General features: G+C 41.4%; 1 protein-coding gene across 1 annotated transcript; it reads right to left on the minus strand.

Annotated features, from left to right (window-relative positions):
- Positions 1-401: 401 nt before the first annotated feature.
- LOC131458220 (TLC domain-containing protein 3A-like) lies at positions 402-23,009 on the minus strand. Its single transcript, XM_058627101.1, has 5 exons — positions 22,627-23,009; positions 16,012-16,098; positions 12,984-13,203; positions 6,463-6,558; positions 402-4,344 (listed from the first exon to the last, which is right to left on the minus strand). Exons 1-5 carry the CDS (start codon positions 22,746-22,748, stop codon positions 4,039-4,041), a joined length of 831 nt encoding a protein of 276 aa, XP_058483084.1. The 5' UTR covers positions 22,749-23,009; the 3' UTR covers positions 402-4,038.
- Positions 23,010-23,744: the final 735 nt, after the last annotated feature.

A 23,744-nucleotide genomic window follows, 5' to 3' on the forward strand; every position in this document is an offset into this window, starting at 1 on the left:
CACACACACACAGTGGGATGGAAGGCCATTAAAAACAAAATAAAAGAAGAGTGGGAAAGTTGAGCTGGGAGCAGAACAAAAGAGGCCCGGGATGTTTCCAGTAACCACACGCACACAAAAGAGGCCAAGCTTCACTCTGCTGGACTTTAGCCAAATCAGACAAACAAGCCCATCATTCAGCCGCTCATCCCTCCTCACTCGCTCATCGTCCTGTTGTTGGCCGGGCAAACAAACCGTCCGTCCACGCGGAAGACACAAAAAGGACTCGCCCCGTTTCCCGATCCACAGCGACAACAAAGATCGTCGTCACAGAGTTCACACGATACTGGCTGAATACGGATATCAGCCGAAATATCACATCAATGTGTCGTGAACATGTCAAATAAAAACCAGTAACAGCATTTTAACTGAAATCATGTTATGAGCCGTTTATTTCTTCTTTAAGGGAGCAGAATATTTTGCTACACAGTCGGGAGCATGATATTTTTTATTTTTTTTTTTTGATTTTTGTGATGGGTACGTGTCAGACGTGTTGTTGACAGCTTGGTAGTTTGTTTCAAAGATGTATTTTTTTATTATTATTTTTTTTATTTTTTTTACATTACATACATCGTCTCCATCCATCTGGACACGTCCTTTGGGAGGGAGGGGGGCGATTTCCCCCGGGGTCATCGGGTGTTTTTTCGGGGTCTTTGAACATCACACACACACACACACTTGCCCAGGCTGATGGAGCCCTAACTTGTGTCCAGATAGCCACTACCCCCACCCATGGTTGTCCTCACCGGATCCACAGCCCAACCTCTGCTGCCCCGGTGATGCTCCGGCACTCGTCCGCTACAGTAACCGTAATAATCCATCTATTCGATACTCGGGTTTTGTGTCTAAAAAGGAGGCTCCACCTCAGTCTAGCGTCCCACAATCCATTCCAGCAGCAGCAGCGATTTCTCGCCGGGAGTTCGCAAACGACTGTACATCCTTGTATGTTTTGACCTCTTGCTTAACCCCGAGCACGCGTCCATGGTTACCAACTCTTTCTGTGTGTCTAGAAAAAAAAGCTGGCCGGGAAAGTCATCACAGCCACAGAACTCCGTGGGTAAACGATGACCTCTGTGGACTTGCAGATGTGTCCGGGGGGGGGAGTGCGGAGCCAACACACCGACACAGACAACCATTTACACTCACTGCATTCAAACCTCGCCCTCTACATTTAACTTGACCCCGATTTGCACATGTTTGGACTGCGAGGGGGGAAATGAAGTAGCCCGGAATAAAAACCCATGCAGACACAGAGAGAGGACATGCAAATTTAACACAGCCGAGGGCCCAGTCCCACCTGGATTCACACCAACTAGGGCTGCAACGGTTATTAATTCATTTACTAAATTACTCGCCAACTATTTTGGTGATAGATTAATCACACAGAGTGTTTTCTTATAATAAATAAAACAAGCTCTCTGACGTTTCAGCCTCCTAAATGTGAATATGTTCCGGTGTCTTTGCGCCGTACAACAAAGAAATGAATAAAACGTCCAGGTTTGGTGAACTCTGATCTACATTTTCTAACATTTTATGAACAAAACTCATTGAAAAAAAAACAGATCAACAGATGAAAAGATTTTGAAGATAATCATTAGTTGGAGCCCTAGAAAAACCGTCATGTACCAGTGCTAACCACTGCAGCAAAAACCAGCTTCACTGTCAAACTGCAAAAATCTAACGCCAAGCAACAACGTACAGTGAAAAGAAAACACATTCCACCAAAACACAAATGAAAAACAAACTAAATATGTCGCAGATATGGCTCGACTTTAGCGTTGTAACAACCGAGAATTGTGGTCTAAGGAGATAAATCGGCAAACTCTGCCGAAAATAACATCGTCTACTGAATATTTGATATGAAGGAACTCGCTACTCTACGGCAAATGTCTTTATGCAACTGTGAATCGCACAACAATCTTATATTGCATGATGATAATAATCATATTTAAAAGATAAAACGATATTTCAATGTATGGTTATATCTAGATATAAGTTTTAAAACGGGATGTCATTGTCTAAAAGTGTCACGTATATACAGTAGTGTGTGTGTGTGTGAACGCTCAGTGAAACACCTGATACACAAGTGCGTATAAATATCGGCAGAACTTAAAGTGATACTGACACTGACAGTTTTAAAGAATTAGAGATGTAGTTTTTTGTGTCATTTTTTGTGTGGATAATTGCTCATAAATTGAAATCCTCTGTATCACTTTGTCCTGGTGAGTCACTGATCGCCTTATTGCTCTGGCCTTGGCCCTGAGTGTTTTGTCCCACATGAGGCATTCACGTGTCCCCCTAACGAGCACATCCCACTGATTTCCACAGGAGAAAACTAAAAGAAAAAAAAAACACAACGGCCAAAGGAAACCGTTACAGTTCTGTCTGCCGTCGAACGTCCAGTGTGTTGCAAACGGAAAATTGTGGTTCTGATGTTTGTCGCCCGGTCAAACTTAAAGCGTTCACTTTGCCGTCTAAGGTGTTGAACTGCAACCAGAACTTCTTGCAAATGCTTTTCAAACGTTTTCTTCTGCTGAGAAACGAGGGCCGAGCTGTGCTCACAGCACCCTCTGCTGGACGACGAAAAGCTTTTTAATGATGTGTGGTCATATTCAATGAAAAGTGCATGCATGGAACTACTTTGGGGTAAAAAAAACATGAATTTTAACATGAATATTTTTAACGCCGCACCAGGTTAGATTAAAATTTGCAGCATTAGTTCTGTGAAGATCTTGTTGAAAACAAAGCTAAATTGGTATGAAAACAGAAATATCTCTGAGGAAATCAGCAGCGATAGCGGGTCCTAATCACGTATACACACATAATCTGAATTTGGGATTGCCTTGAATTATTGGCGAAATTTCAAGCACGGATGTTTTTGAAGCAAAAGAAAACAAATGTACTGAGGGTTCGGCTCAGCTCGGGAGTCCCGTGACGGTGCCGCCGTTATCCGGCCCTGACGCTGAAGGATGTCGCCGCGCTGAATTCATTTAAAAGTGTAATTAAACCTGGAGTGAACATTAACGCTGCATTGATTTGTGGTGGATACACTTCATATATATACAGAGCAACAGTCGCTCCCTGGATGGAAACAAAAGGAACAAGGAGCATAAATCTGTGCTGGGTGTTACGGTGAGGAATGTGGCGACTGTTGCCATGGCGGCACGCTGCCCGCCGTGTGGGGAAACCACACACTAAATGAACGTGGCCGAGACTTTAACACTACGTCACATTAATGGGTATTAAGAAACCTAAGTGTTTCCTTCCATGTGGATGAGGTGAGGTATACACTTCATATTTTATCCTGCTAATACTGAGTTTGCGCCCGCCGCTATTCCAAATTCTTCTCGTCTGTCCCGATGAGTGAATGGTTGAGAAAGATAATTATCCAACACATTAAGAAGAAGAAAAAGAAACAAAACCTTAAAAATAAATTACAACCACCTTTTAGCCGATGCTCTCGCTCTCTCTCTCACACGCACACGCACACATACACACGCACTGCAACAGACCTTCCAAATCAGCAGAAGCTGTAAACACAGAAGGCGTAAGAGATAAGATGTCTGTCCACGGAAGCTCCTCTTCAGTTTGTGGATCTTTTATTCCAAGTTGTTTGTTATTTTTTTTTTTTACCATGAATGAAGCAAAAGTGACCGTTCTTCAGTTGTTGAGGACGTGGACAGACGCAGGACGAGGGAGGGGGGGGGGAAACTTCAACGAGGTCCAGGCTAATCCCAAAATCCAAAAAACACTCAAATCATCAAACTTCAGTAGCAGAATACAGTGGGTGGAAAGGTCCACGTAGGCAGCAGATTTGTAACAGAGGAATTAACGTGTGCGGAAAAATGCCCAGGAGTTGTGGGACCACAGTAGGCAGTCCTGGTGTACTACAGTACAATGGTGGGGTTTGAAAACCTTCAAGTCAACTAGTGCTTTCGGAGAAGTAGTTGCGTTAGTAGCCGAGTGTGCGGTTCGAGCGAGAACATTGTGACGTGGACATCAATCGTCCTTCGAATTGTCAGTGACCGTGACCACGGGGGACGAGGCGGGACTGCGGCTGCGCTTGTACAGGCGGTAGCCCTTCCGGCAGAGCAGGACGAACCAGTACACCTGCGGCGCCAGGATGCACGAGCTGCCCAGGTTGGTGGCGAGCGGCAGGTGGAAGGGCACGCTGTAGAGCGGGATTCCGTAGTGGCGGCCGTACATCCAGTACATGTAGGGGAAGAGCGCGATGCGGCACATGAAGAACATTAACAGTACCATACCGCCGTTGGCCTTGTGCAGCCAGCAGTTCTGAAGGTTGAGCTGGTGGAGGAGAAGAACATAACAGGGAGGGGGTGGAGAAGAGGGTGTGGATGAATAAACCCTTTTCAAGTAGCACTTAGAGAATCTTTGAATCATTAAGTTTGATCTTGTATCGATGTACAGAACATAAATATGTCCAGTCGAACGTGATCTGGTTTGGGTTTTTGCTTGTCTCGTGGGTGTGTTGAGATGATTGCTCGTTAAAAAACACAAAAACCTACTCATTCCTTCACTTATTTTGTGTTTAATCACTCTATTTTCCATTGTTTTAGCAACATTTTAATCTACAGTACGTACCTGGTGTTATTTTAAATTGTGAAGCCCTGTAACATTGAAGTAAACGAATAATTCCTGGCCTATGTTTTCATTACAAAGATTTCTATCTTATTTTGGAGGGATAAGCACTGCTGCTGCTGCTGCTGCTCACACACAGCAGTAGAAATGTGCGGCAGAGTCGTTTGTTCGTGCTGATCCAGTCCAAAGGAGGGCAGCATTTTTTTTCTTTTAAAAGAAAGAGAGCTTCAGCTCTGCACTTCCACTCTGCCGCCACCAGATGTCAGTAAAGACGCGAAAGCCCACACGGTCCACTGACTTCACAGTGGAACACATTAAGGCTCTTTCTATTCTTAGACTCCTGCTTCTCTTAGACAAACTGCCTTCGACCCAACATATGTGCTTGTCTTAAGTATTGAGATGTAATGGCCACTGTACGAGTACGTGAGCAGAACCAATGACGGCGCTGACTGCGAGGACGTAAACAGACTCTTAGCCCAATGTTTCCTTCGCCTTAATTATTGATGGTACAGTGACAAGTAACTTGATTAAATGGAGGTGGGTTATTTTGATACAATGCACTGCATCACCTGAGCAGAGGCTGCACGGATGGATTTGTGATGCTAGCTGATGGCTTAAGGTCACAGCATACATTCATATACTACTGTACATAAACATCGCAATAACAAAAGAGGGTTCAATATCTTTGTGGGGGAAAGGTCATCTGGTTTGTTGCAGACGGAACAGAGAACTACAAATCCGCCGCACCGCATGTGTTCTCTGCTTGTCTTGAGCTGCTGCTGTGAAGCAACATTTGTGCATAATGTAGCAACTCATTTACAGCAATATCTGTATTCATTTATATCAGAATTTCCCCAAAACTTACACTACAATACAATACAATCACATGTCGACTAAAAGGTTGGAGAAATACAGCAAATTTGTTTAGAGACCCAAATAAAACCCATCTGTGGGCCGAGCCCTGGTGTAGTCTTTGGGAATCAGTGGGTTAAACTATTGTTAGGTAGCATTATTCCCAGATGAGTAGTTACTTGCGTAGTAGTAGATGGCACACAAGATACTATCACAACAGCGCAATAAATGTCTCTCTGTGGACTTGTTTTCACGCTATTATCATAAAGTTTTGATGTTGTTACATCCCTAAAAAAAACGTACTTACATGAATGACTTACATGAATGAGTTTGGTGCCTCTGTTTATCATTCACTGACTAAACACCTTAGTGACGGAGATTTTGGCTAAGATTAAATCACACAGCTAATCAAGCTGATGTTAGCTCCGCGGTGCGACTGCTCCAGTTGTGAATATCCCTCACTTTATCGTTCCCTTCCAAGTGTGTTGGAGAATCTAAGTAAAAACTCAAAAGACATTCAGTTTGTCTATTGTGGGCTACTGTAAAATCTCCAAAATGGCGTCCTCGGCTCCTGATATTGATATTTAAGTCTCATTCGGAGCGACTGAGAGATTCGACACACAGCGGGACAGAGCTACAGCTTATGTGTCGAGACCTGGATTCTCTTCAGTGAGGGGAGTCGCCATTAACCCACAACCTCATTTCATGATAGAATAAGCTGGTGGTGGTTAAGATATGAAAAGACTGCACTATTTACACACACACGAGCACTGCGTGGTGATGGTTGCTAAGCTATGATTGAAAATGTAATGTCTGTCCAGTAAATGATTGGTCACATTTGATGTGGTAGCTGACCTGTGGTGCCTTACCGCACAGTATTTCTACTGTTAATGGCTTTAAAAAAGACTTTTTAAACAGATGTATGACTTCCCGGTCCATGTCTGGTGTATGCACACGTCTGCTCCGTCTCACCTGAATAAGTATCTTCCCCAGGGAGACAAAGGGAGTGCTGAGCTCTGTTAGAAACAAGCAGCCGATGAAGAAATCCCCGAGGTCCTTTCTGAAGAACTGAGGAACAGACAAACAGAGCGCACACGGTGTGAGCAAACAAACGTGAGCATGGAAACAAACACAGCTGACGTTCAAGGACAACGGCTGGACGTGGTACAGTACAAGAGATATCAACAGACGCAGAGCAGCGTCATCAAAAATACTCGGAAACCTTTTGCTTTAATTAAGTTTAAATAACGTGTTGGTTCCCTTTTGTGAAGCCAATGTGAAACAGTCAACAAAACACGACATGAATTAAGGCTTTCAGTTAACAGCTCTATTATAGTTGAGGGAGGACACGTCAGTGTGAATCTGTCGTGACAGAATAGGATCTGTGCAGTCACAGCCACGACCCCCCCCCCCCCCCCCCTCCCCAACAGCAGCACACTGAAGGTTTGGTGCAAACTTGAATGTTGTCACTGAAACAAGTCTGCCTCAGTCAACAATGGAGGTGTTGATCTCCTCTGCAGTTGCTGTTAGTGAAGTATATCTGTCCGTCTGTTAATCAAATAACCGTTTGACAGGCTTCGAACTTGCCAGGGGACTTCATAACAGCACCAGTTTATTGTGACATTGTATGGATAAGCAAAAATGCAAGAGATATCAGAAGAAATGGCAAAAAACGCCACTCCTGCCCCACAGCGGTGCACCAACAGATATTTGATTCATCTGCCCGTTAATCTCAAACACAAAAACAGACAATAACCAGACACATATTGAATGTGTGCTACATTAGTTATCTTAAATTAAGTCTTTAAAACAACCTCGGACCCACAAACAGGTTTGGTACAGATGCCACACCAACAGATAAGTGGTCAGTTCTTTTCATAATCCATAAAATTGGTCTAAAATAGATTAATTTATCTGATTTTCATTTTTTTTTAGCTTCTTAACTGGTCTGTGACAGTAAATGTAAACATTGAGACATTTGAGGACGGTTTCCAATCGAGGTTTGGGAAAAAACCATGAGGCATTTTTCAAAACGTTTCACAATTTTCTGACATTTTATGCATCAAACAACTTCATTTTTAAAGAAGACAACTAAATAATATTAACTGATAGTGAAAATAATAGTTGCAGCCTTAGGAAATCCTTTCTTAGGGTCCGTTGTCATCCAGGTAAAGCAAAGACTCGCGAGATAGCCTGTATCTGTATTTGTTTAATCATGTGACATTTTACACCCATCTCCTTTTCTTATTTATCTAGAGTATTTTATCTGCGATGGAGCCTCTTGTGAGTCTTTAATAAAGTTTGAATTGAACTGAATATGGTCTATTGGTGTAGGATGTGAAATTACATCAATCCTGTTTCATAGAATTGACACCAGCTCTCAATTCTATTTTTAAAAATCCAGTGCAGTGTGCAAACCGTCTGCAAGTCTATGCTGATGAATAAAAACCTAAGAGAGTCAACAGAGGTTTGTTAATCTCTTAAACAAAGGAGAAAAGTACAAATATGTACTGTGCTCTGGGGTTAGTGTTTGCAGCCTGCAGCCACATGTCCATATTGGACGGAGCATGTAATCCTAAACTGAAGACGTCTCACTCCACCACAACTTCATGCCGAGATAAAAGGCAGGGGAGAGATGGAGTGATGGACCAGAGGAGGCAGCGATGTCCTCTGCATTAGTAATGAACCGAAGCTTTCAAATATTGACCAGTGGTGTGGTGGTGATGTGTGGTTGGAGAGGCCGTCCTAGAATAGGTGAGGCGGTCCAGATGGATAAAGAGACTCCTGACAAAAGCACTGTCCGGTAGTCTAGCATCGCTGTGTGCCGACAATGAATAAGGCATGAGCGGCTCCAGACGTGGCCTCGCCATCTGCCCCGTGAAAGAATGACTGAGACCACAGAGGGGAAACATTACACCACCACCACGCTCCACAAACTACCTGGCTACCACAACCTGCCCCCACCACCCCCCACACCCCCAGCCGTGTGTGTTACATTTGTACTGTATGTGTCGGTGATGTTGTGCAAAGCACGAGTTAATCTTTACCTTTCCCCCCGATTTTTTCCCCTGTGAAACAGATATTAATCATCGACATACACTGCTGGAAAAGCTTTTTGCTTGCCTTTGCACTTCTCCGCCTGAATGCTATCACTGCAACACGAGATGTCTGTGAGTGTTGACTCTCTACTATGTAGCACATTTACACCAAACGCTCCTGCATCCGCTGAGATCTCTTATAGCGTATTTAGTGGTCGTGTGCGCCCACGGCTGATTGATTTGGCCTTAATTTCCTAAATTAAAGCTGCGATATAATGTTTGAAGTCAAGCTGCAGATCGATGCTTATTGAATTTAAGAATCCAAAACAAGACAGAGGACTGCTGAGTGAGACACCATCAGCTACCCTAACACAAGGATGAGATCTTGTAGAAAGTTGATCAATATCAGTTTTTCCCTCCGTCTCTCTGATAAGTTTTGCTTGACAGAGCCAGACTTTGACAATATGTTTTTTTGCATTGGCAAAAAACATAGAACACTAAAAAAAAAAGATAATATTGTATCCATAGTGATGTGCTTAGTGCATTTTCCTTTCAAATTAAGTTTTTCAGAATTAATTGTTCAGTCCCATTTGTGTCCGACGTCCATCGACTGTCCAATGACGTGCTCTAAATTGCTATGACCCACAGAAGCAAATGTGCAAATGTGATGATTTTACGAGTAAAGCCGTAAAGTCACTCACATGTATCACTGTGCAGCTGCAATGCAGATCGTTAAAAAGCTGTGTACGCGGAACAAATACTATAAGGAGCAGGTGGTGACGGTGGAGCAATTACCATTGTCCTAAAACAGCCTGTGGTGCATCCTGTAGTATTCCCACTTCAGGTGTGACATCATAATCCCCTCAGGTGTTGTGGGTCTGCCTCACAATCTCCTCATGGTTGTATTTACAGATGACACCTGAACAAGGATGCTCCCGGATTTGATATTCAACGTATCTCAGGAGCGGTTGCTGCAATCTGAGTTTGTACGCCGTTGGATATTAGTTTGATTGAGATTCTAAAAGCTATCACTTTTCTATTTATTCTTTCCAAAGTGCAGCACCCGTAACCTGTTCTCTTGCATTTCTTTAATTTCACTCTGGTGCCCTTAGTCAGTCACCTGCCAAGTTTGAAGCCTGTCAAGAGAACCGTTGACCGTCAGACACACGTTCATTGCATTTATGGACAGATATGGCTCTTAATCTAGAACTGGGGTCTCAAACTCAAATGACCTGAGGGCCACTGAGTGTCTAGTCTGGTCAGTAGGAAGCCGGTCAAGTGGAAAAAAAGTCTAACTTTTTTAAAGAAAGCAATAATAATGTTGCAATAAGCATTTCTGTGATGACATTTTATACAATTTCCAAAGTATTTATGATGCAAAACTCATTCTGTCATAAAAAAAAAACCATACAGAATAATTATGTGGCCTCTGATCTAGAAGGAACTTTCAAAAAAAAAAATGTCCCAGCAGCTCAACATAACTTGATAAATGACACTTGTGGTTAAAATTTTTCGCCCCGAGGCAGAGATCTCCATTTTCAACTGGTGTCTCCCTGTGTGTAAACAAAGATTCAGGGTTTGGCAACAAGCATAACTGGTTTAATATCAGATTCACCTTCAGACTATAAGCACTATGATATTATCAGTATCAACCAACTGTGGAAGAAACCACTGAAGGGCAGTTTTTAAGGGCAGAATATTCCACACAGATACGGTAATATATATATATATATATATATGTGTATATATATATATATATATATATATATATATATATATATATATATATATATATATATATATATAAAAACATGAAGTAAACATTAACTTTGTTATAACATTAATTATACAGCAATGATTGTGGTCAGTGTTTTATCACCAAGGCTTAAGTGGACATTTTGACTTTTGGCTCAGTCTAAGTATCTCAGTAACCGATCATGCACAGGACCTGAACCCTTCAACTGTCACAGCTCAGTACTAAATTAATCATCGACCATGCTTATAACCGACTAATCAGTTAAGGTGTTTTTTTTCTTCTTCTTTGAAACAAGTTATTGAAATTGTCCTTAACCAAGTCTACAGAAACAACTTAGAGAATGAGGGTACTAATAAATGACTCTAATACTACGACTTTTCTGATATGTTATACATTATTTTTATTTATTACATTTTTTTTAACTATTTATTAAAAGTTTGTGATTGAGGATGTGAATCAACAATTTTAACACATTTATAGACTAAAAAACTTCTAATTTAATCAAGAAAACAATTGATTAACTCATAGAGATGAACTGATAATGAATGGTTTGGTCTTTAACCTTCTACAAGTCTCTCCCTCTGTGTTCTAATAGTTGACTGGGTAAGTCTCGACCAGCTCATGCATCACCCAGGTAAAGCAAGAGTGGCAAAAAAAAGGCTGATGAGTGAGGGAAGAGGAGGAGAAAGAGGAGTGAGGGGTTGGTGAGTGGTGAGGAGGACTGACAGCAGCTGGAGCTGAATAATGTAGAGTAATGTGATCTGGTATTGCCAACGACTGCAAGTGCAAAAACAAAAGGCTGGGTTTCTACTGCACCTGACCTGCTAACCTGGAATACAACGTGGGGAGGAGAACAACTATGTTTCACGCGTGTGGAAACGAGACCGATTGAAGGCAGTTTTTCCTACATCTGGTAAAACAATCATAACAAATAATGCAAAAGAACATGCTTGAAACTTCAGTAACTCCTTATTAAACAACACCAATGGTCTGTTTCATCAAATTTACAGGTAATGAATAAACAACAAATGCAAGCTTTAGTGCCCATTTAACAAATAAAAACTCTATTCATCTGCATGAACTCGTATGAACGTCGTTGCAGCTCAAACTTGGGTTTAACAGTTCAGTGCGCTTCCAATTCGCTGGTCATAAAGGTCATCTTGGCCCTCAGCGCTGCACTGCCCTTCTATTGTTGCCTGCTTCCTGCTTTGCCCTCTTATAGCAACCAAGTGCATATTCATTAATTAAAAACATGTTTTTTTACCCTCTTTTTTCCCTCTTCCTGTATTACAACACACACACAATACAAGGACTTAAAAAAATAAATAATAAACATAATTAGTTGCTATTTGTTCCGGGAAAGTAATCAATAGCTTACTGTTCCCTTTCCTTTTCCTGCTGTTTACTACTTTGAGGCTTGTTATTGCTTTGAAGTGACGGAGATGGAATGTAAAGCTTTCCTCCCACAGACAACAGAGAATCAGTGAGATTGTACCGTTTATTGAATAAAAGTAATTTCACGGCCAGAGCTTAACCAAGTTCATGAGGAATGATACAAAATGTGTTTAAATAGCTTATCAAAGACACTAAACCTTAAGGTGCCACCAATGTCATTTCCATTAAGTGACAATCGTGATTAAATATATCCAGTTCAGATTAGTTTGAACATGTAGTTAAAATGGTGTAACTGTGTGGTTGTACACAGGAATCCTGAATTATAATAATACAGATATTTCTAGATTTCCTGATTTCGGATTTCTGTACAGTTTGAACCATGGACTGCAGAGACTTGACGGTTACTTTTAGCCACGTCTATTTTCTGTTGGCACTTAACTATGAGGAAGTAATCGTTAGGAGGTAATGCAGTTATAGGCAGCGATTGATTTAAAAGAAATGGACTACATTACAGTAGACACTAAAAATGCATTACTGGCAGTGGACAGTATCAAAAGAATGCAGGACACATTATTTATGACGGGTGACTTTCAGCTCTCGCCAGGCTGGGGGGGGGGGGGGTTTGTACCGTAATGACTGCTTTACAGATAAAATGAGATACAAAAGAAATACATAACAAAAATGGAAAACGCCGACCAGATAAAAAATCATAAACTCTTATCCAACAAGGAACGGGTCAATGTCACTCTTTCATGTCCGATACCTGTGTCACAACGTTGAGTATTTACTGATACTAATATCAGACATTTGACCTTCTGTTTTAGCCTTTTGAACCACGAACATTTGTGCTGATGCATTTATCACCTACAGTCATTTCAAAGTCATGATTCAGTGTCCAAGTATTCTGCATGACTCAGCTCAAATTCTGCTGCTGATTTTCATTTAATTTTTCTCTTTCCAATATCAAATCCAGTGATTATGACCAGAATCAGACTGATATTGATGCTAAGCATCATATTGGCTCATCTCTAATTGAAAGCAGTCCAAACCCTTGAGATTTTGAGGTTAATCTCATGTAAAACATAAACAATTTAGTGCCGTTTAAATAGAGAACTGGTTAATCTAAGGCGGTGCCACAGGTACAGTAGAGGCCGAGTGACATGAACAAAGAGACAACCACAGTCTTTAACGCCTACAGCTGGAGCTCTGCTGGTGTTGACGGGGTAAAAAAAGAAGAAGAAAAACTTCACAGGCAACACTGCCAAAAATACAGTAGGCGCTAATGTGTGTGTGTGTGAGCTCACCAGTGTGACAGGCAGCAGGATGGTGAGCAGGGCGATGTGATGCAGCACCAGCAGGAACTCTCGGCGAATGAACGAGTTCACGGTCCTCAGCGAGTGCTGCTTGTAGTCCTCGTGCCCTTTGACACGGAAGCGGTAGTAGTGACTGAGGTACATGGCAAAGATGTCGTACGTCATGTACGGCACGCCGTACCAGATGACGAAGTACGTGGCCAGCCAGTGACTGAAGAGTAAAAGGACAAAAAAAATACATATGATTATGTGACAAATTTAGAATTTAGTGGCAGAAATGGAATAAACTACCCAAAAGTATGTTTGTATAGGATTATATTTGCTCTGGGATGCTTGGTTTTCATTGCCTTAGAATAAGACTTTGATCAGTGCTTAAGGAAAGGCCATCTCCTGCGATGGACCGGCAACGTGTCCTGCCTTTTACCCTTTTCACCCTAATGTGATTTTTCATGTTTAAATACTGTAGATTCTCATTTATCCAGGTCGCTGTTGTCCAAAAGTCAATAAATCAGAAGTAGGTGGACTTGAAAGTTTTCTTAAAGATGTTGTTAATTCTGCTGGCACGGGGGGTCAAGCACACTCCATCATGGCCGACCCACATCATCCTCTGAGGAACCAGTTCACGATGCAGATTAAACAGCTTGAAATGTAATTTATTCTTGCATTAATCAGTCTTCTTCGTGGATCTTAAATGTGATTCTGTTGTTGTATTCATCTGTTTGTTGTGTTATGTACTGGTGATGTTTATATGTGACTGCTGGCTCCCTGAACCTTGTGTTCTGGAACTGGAGAAGCCTCTACAAAATCCTCTTGGATGAGAAGTGAAAGCCTTCAACGAAACTCCATGTCCAGTTGCTGCTGATTCAGTGACTGTGGACAAGGCGGGAAGGCAGCTCGGGAAACGAATTGACATTAAAGTGTGCGATACAAACTGAAGCTGACGTGACTATTTGCGTGAGGGCCACGAACCAGTTCACCATCCAAATAACTCATGTTGTACAACAGTTGCATACAGCCACCGGGATTCGCTCACGGTGCCACACTCGCTGCCCTTGCTGGAATCTAATTGACGGCGATGGGTCACTCTGACAAAGAGCTTTAATCCCTGCACATGCAGACCATCATTCACCTTACGACTCTCCTTCACGCGAGCCTGCGTGCGCAAATCAAGCTTATGTGCAAACGGTATGATAAACAGCCCATATGGCTGTGGCATGCTAATGAGCAAGCAAACTACAGTGATGGTTAATTATGTGGACAGAATGCAGTAAAGCCGCAAGGCAGAGCTGAGCTAGTGACCTCTGACCTCTCGCTGGGTTCTTAAGGTCAGAGGGTGGAGATTAAGAGCATTAAGGCACAACAAACAGCTCAGGGAGGAATGAAGGCTGCATGAGTCATTCCTGTTATGAATACAGTTGCTCCTTTACTGTTCGAATGTGTGTAACGACACTAGAATTCCCAGCGCTGTATCGATACCCACAATAAAACTAAATGTATAACGACTAGAACAACACAATTTATAAGTTGTGTGATGTATTTGGCTGTATATTTGCTGTGCTCCTGGTGACCCGTCGTCACATTTTTGATTCACTGCTGATCAAATAGAGTTGTATGGTTGGCTGCCGCTGTTTCTGTTTTTTTGGCAACTCAGCTTTTCTCGGCTTCAGTCAAGGACTTTAAGATAAAAATAACACTTTCAGACACAAATAATTATGTTTAGTCTGTTGAATAACACTGACTGTCTGTCTGTAACACTGACGACATGCAAACCAGTATCTATTCCGATAGAGGAGCCATTGAGCAAGACAGGAATTAAACCATCTTGTTTGGCTGGATATATTTGTATAAGAGTGCTGAATTGTATGGAGTAGACCACTGTTTCCCAAATTTTAGACCCACTTTTTAAAGATGGCAAACTATCGTGACCCAAATCACAATATTTATCGCAATTTCTGCATAACATAGCAACATTTTCTCAGCCTATCTGTAACACAAGAAATCCTTTTTTAATTGATGTATGGTAAATGAATTACAACTTAATTTTACACTTATGTTAAAGGTTAGGAAGATTTTACACAATTGTTTGGGGACCTTACTAGCTAAATCTCCCTGAAACCGATCTGTGTGTCCCAACCCACAGTTTGGGAATCACTGTTGTAGGCCATGTAGTCTTTTTTTGTGCTCAGGTAACACTGTAGAGCAGCATTTAAAAAAGAATACAATCATCTCTGACATTGTTTTTGATAGTGATACTGATATATGATAAAGTAGAGGTTTGCAGAGTGCGTGAATCTATACTCTCATCAGCTTTCACATTATTAGCATATTAGTTTTCACGTGGAAAGTGGAGAATTAACTACTGGAGCACCTTTGAAAAGTTACTGCAGCCGATGAGAAGGCTAAATTAAATGGCAGATTGTGATGGAGTATTAGGGCCTTCATGGTCCAACTCATGTGTGTGATAAGCTGCAGGCCATGTGCACATCATAGGACAGCAGAACTGAGCAGCATTGTGAAGGATTTAAGCCGGTGGATGAAGGGGAGCGGCGGTGGAGATTAGCGGCCTGAAACGGGGCCTGCCTGGGTCTGGCCGGCCGCTGATTCAGTGGGATTAATACGCTAGCATTAGCTTAGCCTCACACACATTCAGTACGGGGAGGCAAACACTATGCTAACACCAACGTGCTGCCAGGTAGCTGATATGGAGGCAGGGAAAGATACGGCACACAAAACACTGTGCTGCACATTCTCAATGGAGAAGACAGGAAACATTGCATTTCTGAGCACAATTAATCAAAAGTGCTGTTTCCTCTGAGAGGAAAAAGGCAGCAGATAACATTTTTTAAAATGTGAGACCCTTTTAGACACTTGTTAAAGTTACTGAAACATAACATTACCGTTGTTTAAAGTGCGCAAAAGAACAGAACACAATAACAGTCGTGTTGGAGAACCCTTCCGAGACATAAAGTGAAGCAGCACCACAGTTTCATGAGAGAGGACTGATGATATGAAGTCTAACCTGTCGGTAATGACGTTGTCCCTGCATGATGACACAATGATGACTCCTGCTGTTGTTGCCATGATGGCATGGATGGACGACACCAGTCTGAGAAAGAGACAGACACATGGAAAGATAGAAAGAGAGAGAGAGAGAGAGAGAAGGATGGTGTTAAGTGACTGAGCCAATACATGAACATTTGTAAAACACACTCAGGGCAACTACAGTACAAAAAAACATGAAAAATACCCAGAAATCTACATCAGTGAAGCTCTTCTGTCAACCACCCATCCATCATCCCCAATGCTTATACTTTAAGGGTCTTGCAGGGAGTTGGTGCCAATCCCAGCTGACCTCGCTCAAGTAGTACAGTAAACCCCGGACAGGTCACCAGCCGAACACAGGGCCAACATAAAGAGGTGTTTATGAATGCATCAATTCTGCTCCAGACACACTTCCCATTCACTTTACACCAGCGCGTCCCAGCCATGAAAGTTGAGAGGTTTGGCTGCTGGCGCCGAATTTGCTTGAAAACCAAGGGGACAGCGTTTTAGTCTTGACGGGCAGAAATGGAGACCTTTTGAAAATGATGACACAGTGACCCCCGCGTTCACTTCCTGACTGGATTTTATCAGCCACAACTTGAGTATCAGCCGTGAAAAGTGCTGTTAGAACTTTCAGCTTCACCTTGTTGCGAAGCAGAAACGACTGCTCTGCTCTGTGGATGCAGGTCACTTCTGAATCACTCGTCTAGACGCAGAATGTTTTCGTTTGAAAGTGCTGTTTTCAAATGTAAATGTGGTACTACGGGTGTGCCCAGGGACAAACGACCATTCACACATAGGGGCAATTTAGAACCTGACTGCATGTCTTTGGACTGTGGAAGGAATGAGGCCCACCGTAGAGACGAAGAACCCTTCACACCTCTCATATTCTCACATTCACACCTACGGTCAATTTAGAATGTCCAGTTAACCTCTGCATGTTTTTGGACCGTGGAGAACCTGGAAAACGTCCACGTGGACACAGGGCGAGCCGCTACTCTGCCGTGTGCCCCTGGAAGCTTGAGTGTCTAAAGAAAAACCTGCAAAGACACAGGAATACCAAAGGGGACAGTCCAACCCACATTCAAACTGAGAGCCTTCTTAACCTGAAACAAAAAAGAGAAGAAAATATAAAGGATTCCTGTTTGGTTTAGCATTTTTGTTTTGTTTGTTTTTGTTTTTTTAAGGGGTCCCTTAAGGTAAAGTAGCCAACCAGTCAGATCTGCAGCTTCAGTGAGCCTTCCTGTTATTAGTACTGCTCAGTGCTGGACTTTCTTCATCTATAAACAGACCTGTGACATAGGAGAACTTGATGCATCGCTATTTGAAATATCACTGTATGAGGTGGCATCTATCTTAAGAGTATACTAATATACTAGTATACTATACTGAGAGTATACAAGTCATAAACTTATGTGACCTGTTCAATAGTGACGTCACATGGCCAAATTAAAACCCCAGTACCGGCAGAGGGTTGCTAGAGGTTTTTTCCACTAATGGTGCAACAGAATGTTTTTTTGTCCATTTAAAAGGGATGGTGAATTATGTCACCAATTTTATTCAAACTATGAATGGCTGCTTTTGCTCAGACCAGCTCTCTCTCGCTGGCTGTTCTCCAACTTGGCAGCACTGAGAGTAAGCTGCTTAGAAATCAGAAAACATGTCATTTATTCCCCCAGCACTCGCTGCAGCAATAATATAAAGTCACCCCTTTAACACGTCAAGTTGTTTCGGAATGATTTAAAGTACGACCACATAGGTACACGGCACCAAAATTGGCAGCTGCAGCATGATACTGCTTCAATTACCAGGCGGCTAAAGTCAAATAAAATAGCAATTCCCTTCCCTTTTCCCCATGTAAGGATGTTAACAGTCTGTAATTATTAATATTATAAAAAGACCACAGACCAGTGTTTCCCACATTTTCTATAGTTGCACAAACTTTTTAACAATGACAAACTACAGCGACCCAATTCATACCTAAACTAATAATTGTGACCAGGGCACAGTTGTGCATGCTGCAAAACCCAATATTATTTTGAACTGGTAAACCAGATATTTCCAGTTTGATAAATGAAACACAGCTTCATTCTATGCATGTTATTTTAAATATATAGTGCATTAAATGCCGGAAAGAATTCTGCAAATCTATTTGGAGATTCCAGAAATTCCGAGGTCAGATGGAGGGTTCCATCATGATATGGTTCGGTTTGGTACAGTATGGTACGAATTGAAATGGTACCTTTACTTGGCAGGCAGGGTCTGGGCTGTGCTGGATGCCAGAAAATAAAACAATAAGTTAGAAATAGTACTTTTTGTTTGCACACACACACCCCCATTAGTGATAGTGATTTGACCTCTGCATTTAACCCATCCTTATGACACACCAGTAGCTTGCTCAGGGGCATAGCCCTCGACTCCTCCCGGGATTGAACCAGTGAGTGAGCTTCCTGTTACAAGCCCAAGTCCTTTCCTCTTGGCCATCGGCTGTATATCTTGGTACTATTTATATGGAAACGCATAACGAATATTGTTTCTCTAATCGGCAAATGTAATATAATGTGGGGCAAAACAAACCCCAGCAGTGGATTTGTGGGTTTTCCTGCTTGAACCTGGTCACCATTCACGCCAGTGTCTACTGGGCATGTGGCCACGACACCAGCACCAGCAAAGCAATGAAGGACCACATGACCAGAAAACCCCACAGGTCTGAGCTGGAAAATGCTAACTGGCTTCCATCGCTCACCTTCAACTCTACACACACACACACACACACACACACACACACACGGACACATTTTACCCCCACTCGACACTGCATTCTAGAGCTGTATGCTGGCATACTCAGTCACAAGACCCTGATTTTACACAGCCCATTCATTGTGTGTCCGCCAATAACCTCTCTCCCCCTCTCTCTCTCACTCTGCTGATGAAAGGTTCAGGTTGACGGGGTGAGGAGCGTGCAGAGGGGAAAAAGGGAAGAATTCTTTGCTGCCTTGTTCAGCGATGTTGTCTTTTCTTTCCTGCTGTGTCAGGCCGGCCAACGACCTCGACTTCCCTTTCGTTCCAACCGAGTCTTCCCACTGAACGTTTCATAAAACACGCACCGTTTGCTCACAGTGTCTGGCAGTGGAGTCAGGAGTTGTGCTTCTCCACTATCTCACCATCTCAGCCCTGTAAATGTATGATTTGTGCAATGACCAGTCAGGCAGTAAATAAACCGTTTCAATATCCCCCGTCTCCAGATGATCAAATGTGTTTCAATTTGAAACCCAAAAAGCAGATAAAGTAAATGGAAGATAGAACATAATTAACTGTGTCGGATCATGGATAGTTATATTCATTATCAGTTCATTGGCAGATGATTACCTTCTATCTTCCAAGTATTGATAAATAGCTACAGATGTATATATGGACAAGTTAAACATCGCAGACGTTGGGCTGCCGCCAGATTTATTTAATGATTGATCAACTATTTATTTGGTCAATAAAATGTTGAAAAACTTTGATCAGCATTTCCCAAACCTCGCAATGAGGTTTGTCAACAAACCAAAATTACGGAAAGTATTCACATTTAAGATGCTGAAAAAGCTTGATTTTTTTTATATGAATCAATTAATTGTTTGAGCCGTACATTGATGCTTGTGTTGCACTTTTTAAAGTTCGGTCACTCGTATGAGAAAACTCAAATGATAAAGGAAATTGAGATAATTACAGAGAATCACAATTTTTAAGAAAAAAAAAAAACGATAACTCGCTCGATCCAAGCCTGAGATGTGAGGGTTAGAGCAGCTTCAGTCCATATTAGAGGCTAGTTTAGTGGTGGAGAACAAACAGTGTGAATTCCCCCGAGGCTGATACGCTTGTAAGAACAACATTTTCTGCTCGATGAGCATTAGCAAAATTAGTAGACGCATTTATTCAGGAGCAGGGCTTGATGTTTTCCAGCGCGTAGCTAACTCAGCAGTCGGCTCTGACCGAAGCTCAGAGGAGGATTAGCGAGAGTGACAGCGTCCAAATGAGCACTGAACTGAGCTGTGCACATGTAAGCAAGTCAAACTGACTGACAAACACACACGCACTATGTTAATTATTACTACTCTGCAGCTCAATACCCTTGAGATATTAAGTTACCAAAGTGGCTGTAAATGAACATTGCGTTGTGGGTTATATTTCTATCCGTTTTCATGTATTTGGTGTAATATTCAAACCCGAGAAATGTCACTTCCTATGTGGAGCAGTGAAGAGCTCCCCGGTGGATGTGAGGACACGATGATGTCAGAGGATGTGAACCATGAAAACCATGAAACTTCTCAGAATACACACACACACACACACACACACACACACACACACACATCACACCACTCAGAGACTAAATCAATTTGACTCACGCGGACACAGATAAAATGTTCTCACTGTACCAAGTCTATCAGGACTCACTGTACACTTATACAATGTAAATCTTTACTGTGTAATCTTCTTCAGTGTCAGTGCTTGTGAGGATACACACATGATATGGTTAGCATGTCTTAGCTCAGCTTTTCACAAGTTATACAAGGGTTTTTGCCCTTTGAGAAATTTGAACACATAATAATTAACTGCTTTCTTTGGATTTAAGTAAGGAGAAAATATTAGAGCTGCAACTAAAGATTATTTTCATGGTTAATGAAATACTTGTCTGGTCTGTAAAATGTCCGAATATGTTGAAGACAAATGTTCCGTTTTGTGCACAAACCAAAAATGATTCAGCAAAGAAAGCAGAAAATATTCACATTTAAGAAGCTGAAAATCAGAGAAATTATTGAAAGAAAGAAAAACACTGATTAAACGATCAGCAAAATGGTTGCCGAATAATTTTGTAATCGAATAATCACTGCAGCCCTGGCTGAAACTGAAAAATACTTTCAAAATCAATTATTCTGTCATCACATCAATTAGCCGTTTAGTACAAACGGCGTAAAATACCACTCAGAAAATTTGGTAAAAGAAATGTTAAATAAATATTGGGAGTTCGTTCCCTGGGATAAGCAGTAGGTGGGGCCAAAGTGCAGGTAACCAAAGAAGGACGAGATGTCGCAACTTGATGTAAATAAAGTACGAACGAAATGTCTGTGAATAAATAGCATTTCTTTTTGGCTAAAGTCAGGGAACGTTATTACTCCACGCGCAAACTGGGGTGACATTTCAGTCACACGACTTCTACATATTAACCTTTATTTGCTGACTCGGGTTCCACAGCACTTACATGCATTAATCATTAACTGATTTGCCCAATTTACATTACAAGAACTTTGCGCTGTATTTCAACGTTGCTTTTCCAAGTTTCATAATGAGCAAACTGAAATGACGCTTTTAAAAAGGATGACGGGAATCCACCATGAGATTTCCAAACCTCAATCCAAAGATAATCAGTTCACAGAGGAGCAAATCAATTAGAACACATTCACATTTCAGAAGCTAAAAATCAGAGTATGTTAAAAATGTTCCTGAAATTCCACCCAAACTAAAACAGTAAATTCTGCAAAACTGGATAATTATTGATACTAGCCGAGTTGAGTTTTTCTATTTTCATAACAGTTATGTACATATCCTCCAGCCAGTACCGGCACTTCTTAATTTGACTATTTTGAGTAACGGCAGTTTTATGTGTGTACAAGTACTTCACACAAGATGCTTGTACTCGGTTATCTCTCCAGTTCATTATTTTGCCCCAGGATAATAATTTGTCAGGGTGCACTACGTGACGTTCACCCATATTTGCGAGAGTCTAGTGTTTGTTTGTAATGTCTAAGGTCTGAATTTGTATTGTTAAACAAGAACAATATCTATTCAGGCAGACGATCTGCGGTGGAATGAAATAATTAGAACAACAATATCTATTAATTGTTCATTAAACATTTTTCACTAATGTTTAATTATAGTTTGGACTGTGTGCCTGAAGTTTAAATCATTGACTAAAATGTTCAGGATGATCGAATTATGCACAGTTTTCACTAACAGACTTTAATACAGACTAAATGTGTAAATAGATGTTGTGAACCACACTTAAACCCTCTGGTGTCTTTTATTCACTGGAGATTTTCAGGCTTTACTGTGTAATGATTTAGTAATACTGACACATACACACCTCATATGGATAAGAGTACCATAATGGCACATATTGTTTTACCACTTTATGCACTGCCTTCAGCCATACATTTGCTTTATTTTTGTCATATTTCTATGTTGTCACTGACATTTGCCCACAGGAAGCTACATTCATCCTTATCGTAGAGGTTATTAAGGGATTATAAGACTGAAGTAAATCAAAACCATTACGTTAATAGATACTAGTGACCCTTCTAAAACGCCAAATGGCTGAAATAACTTGACAAATATTGTGATTAAATACAAAGACAAGGTCAATTTAATGCATTTAAGTCAGGTAGAGGGGGGGGAAAACAAGCAACATTTCAAGAAGCTAACTGGATGAGCAGCACCGTTACTAGCATCAAGCTCAGATGCTATAGAGCCGCGGCTCCATTACGTCAGTGTGGATTTAGTTGCGTTAATATTGGACAAAAAGTGATGCATTTAGAGTCACAGTTACCTCTCGCTGACCAGCACCACGTCCGCATCGCTCCAGTGTTTGAACACACACGGCAGGATCCTCCTGAAGGCGAAGAACAGACCGGGGAAAACTACGGCGCCACAAGCTAAAACTTGCAACATCCTGCCTCGTATTTTTCCTCTAAAACCTGCCCGGAGATGACACTCTCTCCCTGCCGTCCCTCCGACTCTTTCGGCCGTTCACACGCAGCAGTGAGGCATCTTCTTGCGGCCGGACTTGGATGCGTTTCAGCCGGGAACAGTCCAGTTAACCATCCGAGCTCACACACTCATACATAGAATACACACACATACGCGCGCGCACACACACACACTCGTACACTCAGCGGCAGCGCCAATGTCGAGTTAACAGTAACTGAGTATAAGTCACGTCCTGTGAGCACTGTCAAAATAAGAGTCCTGACCCGGTCCCGGAACTATTTGTAGTCGACGCAGGAACACCAGCATTGCGACCTTTTATTTTGAAGGCAAAACTTTACTTTTTCTTTTTAAATCAAGAAAATTGAATGGAAAAAAGGACACATAATGAAAAAAGTGAACAAAGAAGAAACAAAGACATTCAAAAGGGTTCAAAATGATTAAATTAAAGATCCAGTGTTTTCTCAAACATTAAATAAACACTATTTCACAACTCTCACAGTTTTCTCTTTCTCCTTTTGTTTTGTACCATTTACATCTGTGAATATGAAACTTTTCATATTAAATTAAGATTGAAGAAGAAAGCAGATTCGGCCTTTGGCTGAGTACTGAGTCATAAGAACCTACTACCCAATGATATAAAGCTGAAATATATTTGAGACTATTTTTGATTATCCTGAAATTCATATAATTCCACTTTTTAAAATGTTTGCTGCTTAGTTAATTCAGTGTAATAATACATATGTATAGGAATAAAGTACATATCGTGAATATACAGTAAGATACAAAAATATGGATTGTTGTTTGGACAACAAACAACGTCAAACAATGATTTATTAAAAACTTATATTGAACAAAAATCAGCTCCAACAGTTTATATTTTTACTTTTTCCTATTCAGTGACACATGAAAACATTATCATTTAATTTGATAAAATCTAAGAAATACTGAAATTTTAAT

Source organism: Solea solea, chromosome 4 (assembly GCF_958295425.1).
Source record: "Solea solea chromosome 4, fSolSol10.1, whole genome shotgun sequence".
Taxonomy (NCBI): domain Eukaryota; kingdom Metazoa; phylum Chordata; class Actinopteri; order Pleuronectiformes; family Soleidae; genus Solea; species Solea solea.